Source organism: Cheilinus undulatus, linkage group 4 (genome assembly GCF_018320785.1).
Source record: "Cheilinus undulatus linkage group 4, ASM1832078v1, whole genome shotgun sequence".
Lineage (NCBI taxonomy): Eukaryota > Metazoa > Chordata > Actinopteri > Labriformes > Labridae > Cheilinus > Cheilinus undulatus.
Window position 1 is genome coordinate 39,917,692 of NC_054868.1, and position 9,457 is coordinate 39,927,148.

Here is a 9,457-nt window from a genome sequence, read left to right on the forward strand (position 1 = left end):
GCTGCCTGTGTCTTTTTTGTACTCGTTTACTACAGTAAAAGGGTTCCTCTGTACTGTAAGGTTAATTCACATTGCCATCTGCTGGTGAGACCACAGATAACGTGCTCAATGAAAATGACATGCAACCAAACTATCTACAATTAACGTCAGAGTGGGTCACGAGAGCTCCTCGTTGATTGGCTTACAGCCTCGATTCGCCCAATCACATTCTACATGTTGGGCGGGACTACACCTTTGCCAAAACAACAGGAAGTGAAAACTCAATAGCAGTTACTTTTTGGAAAACTTTTAACCATGGAGACCTTCCTTTAACACGGTTTAAGAGTGGACTAATTTACAAACTGTATCCGTGTATTTTCAGAGAGATTTAATTTTACCGCGTTACAAAGTGAAATCCGTTCATTGGTTCAGTCATGATGGGTCACCTGCTTTGTTTGTTTACATTGGGTAACAGCTGAGAAGCTAATGTTAGCCACCTAGCATGGTAAAATCGAGTCATATGAGCTGGTAATTATCCTTCAGCTTTGCCCTCATGAATGAAACTTTACACTGGTGTAAGAGCCAGCGTTCGTGTAGTGGACTAAAGGGTTTATGTGGGTATCAGTCGGCCTTTAGAGGTTTAATAATGAGAAGCTAACGTTTAATGTACCGAGCATTAGCAGCGTTTGTTAGAGAAGTCAGATTGTTTTGTCCCTGAATCTACCTGCGGCCAGTTTTAAGGCCTCCCAGCGTCTTCATGTCAAAATGCCCTGTTCCTGTGGAAACTGGAGGAGATGGATTCGTCCGCTGGTCGTTGTGCTGTACATTTTGTTGCTTATTGTCGTCCTACCATTGTGTATCTGGGAGCTACAGAAGTCAGAGGTCAGTTCGAGTTAGTCGGTGGACGTGATTTATGTTTGCTGTTCTCTGTTTGCTTCATACGAAGTTTGATTGTAATGGAGCATATTTCTGTCTCTGATACTTAGATCATATTGTTACTAACAATTCTGAGGTAGTCTACTTAACTTTAGTAACCTTATTTGAAACTAAACTTAACAAGAATATCATTGCAGAATTTAACATTTACCCCCCCCCCCCCCATCTTTTAACAAGTTTAAATTAACTTACTATGATATAGTGAATTGTTTATGGCAAAACCCATCCTTGTTATACTAGTTTCATGTACTTAATATGAATGTTACTATACTCTTAAGTTTGAATATACAATTGGTGACACTATACTGTTACATCATAAGTTCTGATTATTATCAGTAGGCCATGAGACAGTTCACTGATACTTGGAACTGATATGCATTTATTATGACGTGCAATGTGCTTAATGTGGCAGTAGTTAAATTGGATGTTCAAAAAATGTAAAACAAACAATTTAGCCCTATTTATATCAGCACAAGAAACAGAACAACACAGTAGCAGCAAAAACAGGAAGTGATGTCACATGCGTACTGTGTCAGTGGCACCCAGGCATAAGTGTTGACTGGCTAGTGCTCGTTATTTAGCCATCTGATTGTGTTGTATGCAGGACATTTGGTGAAAATTAAGCCAGAGGGGAAAACACACTTTGCAATGGAGCCTTTTTGAAAAATTAATTTGAACAATTATCGGTAAAATAAAGTACCGATACCAACAATAGGCCAAATGCCAAGTAGTGGTCCCAATGATTGGCCAGAACAATAATCAATCTACCCCTACTGACAATGACCCAGTGACAGAAATGAAAAGCATTAAAAAACAATGCAGAAATAATAACAGATGTTGAATTTTTTTTACCGATATCCAGTGTGCCGATGTTTACAAAATAATTAGCCAATACCAATATTTAAATATAATTCAGACCTTAAACTTCAGTCCTGAAAACACACAATAAAAAGTTTGAGGATTAACAAATTAACTCATTTCAGTCCTTAAAACATACTATAAAGTGTAAGAAATGATGTTGAATATAGAAATAGACTTAAGCAAGAGTCCATATTGCGCAGTCATATTTTCATGTTGTTTTGTACCTCTGTCAAAGAAACTAGACAATTTATGAATTAATCTAAATTTAGTTTTCAGTTCTCTGACAACAAAAATGCCAAATATCCCTCTTACCTGTTTTTCAAGTTTTCTGTGCAATACTCTACTAACTACTAATTAAGTAGTTAATAAACTACTAATTCTGAGGATGCATAGTGTCAAGTCAAACAATGAATATTCTTTCTTCATAAAAAGAGAGACAGAGAGGACTTCTGCCTCAGCTAGTGACAATTTAACAGGAGAAGCCAAGAACAGATAGCACCCTCTGCTGGGTAAAACAAAACATTGCAATGTATATATTGTCCAGTAGATTTGAATTGCCAATAATTTTGATATTTTAATTGCAAAGTATCATTATGTCCAATAACATAATAATTCCAAAATTATTTAACTTCTCCCTACCTTTATTCATATCCAATGTGTCTTTTTTTAGATATAGTGCATTGATCATTGAAAAAACTCATCCTTCTAATTTTAACCCTTTTGTACTCAGTCCCTGTTCTTTGAAAAATAAGGCAAATTTGTTACTGATCTAAGGCTAATGCCAACTAAAAAGTTAAAACTCATTTGCACGCGTTTACTAAAATGAAAGTGTTTTTAGGGAAATTTAGAAAATGGTGAACTGCCACTAATCATGTTTTTCCATGACCAAGAACTGGCCAGGAAAACTGGTTCTGGCATGGCACCAAGTCTTTGCTGGTCCAGTGAGAAGAACCGGTTTTCATTTCGGCCTGCATGCTTATTTTGGGGGTTGGGGTGGAGATTGGTATGTATAAATAACCATGAAGAGCGCCAGTTTTGAACATGACAGGGTGAGTCTGTGACTGTTGAGTGGTCCATATGAAATTGGCTTATGTAAAAAGGATCTGTAAAGTCCTTCTGCAAAAGGAAGGTAGTAAAATAACTTGTTACTTTATATGAAGTGTAGAAAAATGACATCAAAAACTCAAAATGGAACCTATTCAGACTCAAATTCACAAGCAATACTTTTATGATCACTTTGATGACTGTTTCTTTCCATGTAATGACAGGTTGGCATCCATTACAAAGCATGGTTCATCGCTGGGATATTTGTGTTCATGACCATTCCTATATCATTATGGGGCATCCTGCAGCACCTGGTTCACTACACTCAGCCTGAGCTCCAGAAACCTATCATCAGGTATGATCTCAACAATGATTTGACCCAGGAACAAGTGTCTAAGACTGTTTTTAGATTTTTAATATTTACTTTCTGCCTTTTATCAGGATATTATGGATGGTCCCAATCTACAGCTTGGACAGTGTGAGTTGTGCATCAGATTATTAAAGCCATTGTGTAACATGTTCAGAATATAAATGTGAAATTAACTATTTGTCTAAACTATTTGGAAAGTTATTATTCAGTCCTTTAATGTAAGGTCTCTTATTTTTGAATGTTGCAGTGGATTGCTTTAAAGTATCCCAGTATTGCTATTTACGTGGACACATGCAGAGAGTGCTACGAGGCATACGTCATCTACAACTTCATGACTTTTTTGCTGAACTACCTGGAAAATCAGTACCCTAGCCTAGTGATGATGCTGGAGGTCCAGGAGCAGCAGAAACACCTGCCTCCTCTGTGCTGCTGCCCACCCTGGCCAATGGGAGAGTAAGCCACCGCCACTGTTCACTCCTAACTACAAAAGCAGAAAACACCGGCCAAAAATTTGATGTTAAATTAATCATTGTCATCGTACAAACCTTTGACCCAAACACAACAGCTGACCTTAGTCATATTTCCTCTTTGACTTCTCGAACTGCCCTACTTAAAGATTCACCTAGTTTTCAGTTATGTTGTAGATTATCTCTTTTTTTCTTGTGTTATTGTTCAAGTTAAAGCTTGAAATATGTATCTCTTTCATCATTTTGACACTTTGATTATCTATTGATAGTTTCAAGGCAGGAAACAATGAAATGACCTAAAAATATAGTCTGTTTTTTGAACTTGAATCGATTTCGTTTGTCTTGATGCGGTGATTTTTATGAGACGTGTTTTGAGAATTGCTTTCTTCTCAGCAAATAAACCAAACAGAACAATGACAATCACCAGTTTCTAATCATCCTCAGTCAGGCAAACATCTGTAATGGCTTAACATCAACCATGTGCAGGCCGTTTCCTGTAAAGCTTATTTTTGAACATGAGTTCCAGTTTGTTCTTCACTGTAAACTGAGGAGGAAACAAACTGCTTGAGATTTACATAAGGCAGTCTGCATTTTACCTTAATGCCACAAGTGTATCTTTCCTGGATGCCATAATTGAAAGAACAGCTCATTTTATTTCCCTGAGATAAAGGAGGTCAGTATCCTCAGATTTAGAATATGATTCTGACTGTAATGGTTCAAAGATGCAAGAATGGACAGGTCCAGTTCTGCAGCCAGATGAAACCTCTGCTGTCACATCATTGAAGTATTTTAAGTTGAAAGAGGAGAGTGTTTCCTGTGATGTATCTGCACATTCAACAGACATGCCAACAGCCTTTCAGAGCAGAGATTACGGGGTCATTTTTCAAGATTTTGAAACTAAATGTTATACATTCAATAACTCTTTAATGGTAGAATTTGGTGTTACTAACAGTCTTCTGTTTTATTGCTCTAGAGCAGTAAATTTCTGAGGTTTTTTGCCCAAGGCACACCTAAGATCAAGTAAAATCTCAAGGCACACCATTAAAAAATATCTCTGTTATATAGTTATAGTAATAATGTATGGTTGTACAAATTCCCATGGCACACCTAGACTTGCCTCAAGTCACACCAGTGGGAACCATTTGCAACCACTGCTCTAGAGGGTCTTTATTGATGTACCTAGCACTCATGTTTCAATGATTCTATCGTCATATTTCCTTTAACTGTCACTATTTTTTATTGAATAGATCTGTTATAAGTAAAATCCCAAGTTAACTATGTAATTCTACCTGTCATTCCTTATTTCCTCTGCAGGGTGTTGCTGTTAAGATGTAAACTGGGAGTGCTGCAGTACACAGTTGTTAGACCCGTCACAACAGTGATTGCCTTGTAAGTAAACTCCTATGTATGCTCAGAACTTTATCTTATGATTTGCTTTTTCTCCCACCTTTTTAACATCTCTTCTGTCTCTTCCTCCTAGGATTTGTCAGCTTTGTGACGTTTATGATGAAGGCAATTTTAGCTCAACAAATGCCTGGACGTACCTGGTCATCTTTAACAACATGTCACAGCTGGTAAAAATGCTGCTTGTTTTTAGTCTGAATGTAGTTCGCCTTAAAACTTCATGCTATATTTTGACCTGGGAGCATGATGAATTTTCTCTGTCTGTCGTTTCTCGGTCTAGTTTGCCATGTACTGTCTGGTGCTGTTCTACCGAGCTCTCAGAGAGGAGCTGAGTCCAATCAAACCAGTGGGAAAATTCCTTTGTGTGAAAATGGTGGTGTTTGTCTCTTTCTGGTAATTCCCAGCATGTTTAAAATTAATCAAATGTATGTAAATTCACATTATTGTGTTGTTATTGCCCTGTATATACAATATGGGAAGTATAATCTGGATTAACAAACACAGTGGCATCAAAATGTGAGCTAGCTCCTGAAATTATTCTTCTGTAAACTCCCTTAGGCAAGCTGTGTTGATCGCTTTGCTGGTGAAAGTGGGTATTATCTCAGAGAAACGTACCTGGGAATGGCAGAGTGTGGAGGCTGTTGCTACTGGCTTACAGGTAAAAGCAACAGGCTGATGGATAACAGCTACATGTGATCATTTTTACAGTTGCATCCACAAAGTAAAAAAAAATAAGCATCTGATAGAATTTTTTTGTATAAACAACAAATAAAACAAATCTCTGTCCTATTTCCAGGATTTTATCATCTGCTTGGAGATGTTTCTGGCAGCCATTGCTCATCACTTCAGCTTTACCTACAAGCCCTACATCCAGGAGGCTGAGGAGGGTTCCTGCTTTGACTCTTTCATGGCGATGTGGGACATCTCAGATGTCAGAGCGGATATTTCTGAACAAGTCCGTAATGTTGGTAGGTACCATCTGTCATGAGGGGATTTTCTCAGTTTTGTAATGTAGAGTTGTCATAACGCATGAATTTTAAGCTTGAATTAGTTTAGACAAAAACTTTAAGTCCTAGGCACCAAGTTTTAGGTAATTTCCTGTTATAGCAACAAATGCAAGCGATCTCCTGCACACTAAGGATTAGTCGACAAATAAGCAGGTATTTTTGAAAATGGTTTTACTGCTGGAAAACGGTGGATTACTCCCTCCAGGTGGGGAGTGAGTCTCTTCATCTGGTGAAAAAGCTTAAGTATCTAGGTCTTCTTCATGAGTGACGGTAAAAGGGAGCATGAGATTGACAGGCGGATTGGTGCAGCATCAGAGTACTGCCGGCATTGTGCCGGTACGTTGTGGTGAAGAGGTAGCTGAGCAGGAAGGCAAAGCTTTCGATTTACCAGTCTATCTACCCCCCCAACCCTCACTTACAGTCATGAACTCTGGGTAATGACTATAAGAATGAGATTGTGGAGTTTTTCTGGAGGATGGCAGGGCTCAGCCTTAGAGATAGGATGAGGAGTTTAGACAGCAGGAGAGAACTAGGAGTAGAGCAGCTGCACCTTCACATCAAAAGAAGCCAGTTGAGGTGGCCGGAGCATCTGAGCAGGATGCCTCCTGGGCGCCTCCCTTTGGAGGTCTTCCGGCCATGTGTAGTTGGCAGGAGACCTAGGGGAAGACCCAGAATACACTGGATAACACATCCTGTCTGGTCTGAGAAAATGGCAAAGTTATTCCATCAACTTGAAGCAGGTCTTGTCAAAACCACTGGCATTGGTGGCAACATGTAGTAAGACCATGCTCTTCTTCTTTAGTTGCAGCAGCTTTTGTTTGAAAATCTGACTAAAGATCTCTCTCTTTTAAACTAGTAGTACTTTTCAATACCATCAATCACTAAAATAACAAACATCGGCCTTCAGCATATAGTGAGGCTTGAACAGATATCACTAGCCGTTGTCTATCTGCTGTGTCCGATCAATTTAATGCTTGCGTCTAGTTCACTTAAATGCTGAAACACTTAGAGATGTTTTTTACTGCACAGTGGGCAGAAGAAGTGACCTGTTGGACAAACTGATATGGTCAAACATAAGAGAAAGGATCGGCACGGTGGGAGTGTTACACTAAAAGAAGTACTGAATAAAACCTCCATATCAACATCTGCAGGCTAAATTGTTATTGTAAACATCAGTATTGGCCCTAATTTTCACAACTGGTGCATCCCTAGTGTTTAAGATTGAAGGTCACATATTTTAGCCCTTCAAGACAAGTTTGTATCAGACTCAGGGGTTTGTTGCTTAAAAACACTCCAATATTGGATTTTTGTTTGTCTAAAAAAAAAAAAACCCTGTTTCAGCCCTGCTCAGAATGAGCTGTGTCTCTGTCTGTGGCTTTAAATGTTAAGGAGCTCTCTGAATCCACCCCTGACTCCGCCCCTCTCAGGAAATGGATGTGGCTTAATGGATATGGCTCAACTGATCCTCCTCTCAGCTGCTGAGAGAAGGATTAGCAGAGGGGGGTGGAACTTTCTACCAAGTTGGGAGGGCCAACCGAACCTGGGGGCAATGCTAACTCCCCACATGACATCATGAGGGGAAAATCTGAGAACCGCTTGTTTCAGCACACATTTTCTGAAGGGTGGAGAAAGACGGGAGGCTGTGTTTCTGTTTTTTGGGAGGGACTGTGGACAGCCTAGGGGCCCATATTTTTTGCTAGAAAAGCCTTAAAAAGTGTATTTTGCATAATATGTGACCTTTTAGTTTTTTCAGTCTTGGTTTAATGTTAGTATTGATGTTTCATTCTCAAACATAAAGTAAAGACTATTTGTTTCCACATTGGCAGGGAGGACAGTCTTGGGTCGTCCAAGGAAGTCTTACTTCGGGGAGGCGGAGAATGACGGTGAGTGTTCAGGTCTCCTCTCTCCAGGCTCCCAAGATGCCATCACGGAGTCAGTATCCAACCCCGTATCACCCAACGGTCAGTACCAAGGCCTGGGCAGGACTGTCACACCACACTCGTTATCGGCCCCTGCTGGGCTCAGCTCAGCCCCGTGGGATGAAGGATACGAGGCTCAACCTGAAGAAAGCCCAGAGGAAGAACCAACCAACCAAACCAAAGAACCAGCAGAGGGCGATCTCATCGTGATCACTTAGCCTAGCATTCAGGCTAACGCTACCAACAGATATGAACGGGCAGGACCCAAAAAACGCCTCGCCATTTTCTGTCAGACATTACCGTACTGATAAATGGTTTGGAACGGCACCTCAACAGAGTGAAAGAGAATAAAGAAAACCAGAAGGACCTCTCTGCCAGTGACAGCTGTAAGAATGTTCAGTGAAGTTATGGCACTATGACTTGAGACGTTTAATGCAGTTTGTGTTGTACTGGGGAGCTCTGGCTTCCTTTGAGATAACAGGGTTTAAATTTAATAGGGAACGATCTTTAGCCTTTTTTGTGTCATTTTAGTCATATCACAATGTCAGATAGGCTATAAAGAGAAATATGCAACTTTTTAAAGTACTGTTTACTTTATCTTGATTTATGGTGATTTTAAGAGGATGTTTTTGAAAAAAAAGTTGATAGGGAACCTACAAGTTTAAAGCACATTAGATGTCCAGAGCTTGTTATTTTCTTTGTCCCATTGTGTTAAGGAAATGTAAGAGAGCAGAAAGAACAAAAAGAGCCGAAGCAACACATTCTTGGATTGCACATTTAGGACTTTGGACGAGTCAGTTGGAGCTTTGCACAAATAAGAAGTGTCTTATAGTCTGACATCACCACAGAATCAATACTAACATGTTTCTCCCATGGATTGGTATAGACAAAGCGGTACCATAATGCAAATTGTACAATCAGCACGTTCTAGTGAGTTCTTTTTTTAACGGCATAAAGCTCACTCTGTAGTGTTATATTTGACTTTATTCACTAGTCCGCTCAGATGCCTTGTTCAACGTGCAGTAGAACTTTTCTATTCACTGCATCAGCGTTACTTTATCATTAGCTCTTATTTGTTTTACTTGATCTTATGTTCTGTATAACTTTTAGCCTTTAAGCTAGACTCACTTTGCAGCCAATGCAGCATAGCCATTCCCTTTACCAAAAGATGATTTTCTGATCATTCATGCTCTTGACTTCCATGGTTTGTGCAGGGATATCGACGTGTTTAATGTACAGTATGGGGAAATCGGTTTGTGTCACAAATAGAGAATCAGCAGCATTATCTGCATCATGTCAAGCTAGAGAATGTTGCATTGCCATATGATTTTTATTTTTCTAAACTGAACTGACACTTCAATGCTCAATAATGTTACACATTTTAATTTTAATTCCATCTCTGACAGTCAATAAAGCAAAGTAACTACATTTTTTTTACATTTTTTTTTCTTGCATTTTTAAAGACATCAC

The 9,457-nt window shown here is 39.2% G+C and overlaps 1 protein-coding gene across 2 annotated transcripts; it reads left to right on the plus strand.

The window, feature by feature from the left end:
* Positions 1–252: 252 nt before the first annotated feature.
* On the plus strand, positions 253–9,415 carry tmem184c (transmembrane protein 184C). Of its 2 annotated transcripts, none has more exons than XM_041784998.1 (10): positions 253–861; positions 3,045–3,175; positions 3,262–3,298; positions 3,438–3,643; positions 4,972–5,046; positions 5,138–5,231; positions 5,342–5,454; positions 5,620–5,719; positions 5,858–6,029; positions 7,895–9,415. In XM_041784998.1, exons 1-10 carry the CDS (start codon positions 745–747, stop codon positions 8,203–8,205), a joined length of 1,356 nt encoding a protein of 451 aa, XP_041640932.1. In that variant the 5' UTR covers positions 253–744; the 3' UTR covers positions 8,206–9,415. The 2 variants fall into 2 exon arrangements, with proteins under 2 accessions (XP_041640932.1, XP_041640933.1); XM_041784999.1 differs by having other exon boundaries at positions 737–861; positions 2,667–3,175.
* The last annotated feature ends 42 nt before the right edge of the window (positions 9,416–9,457 follow it).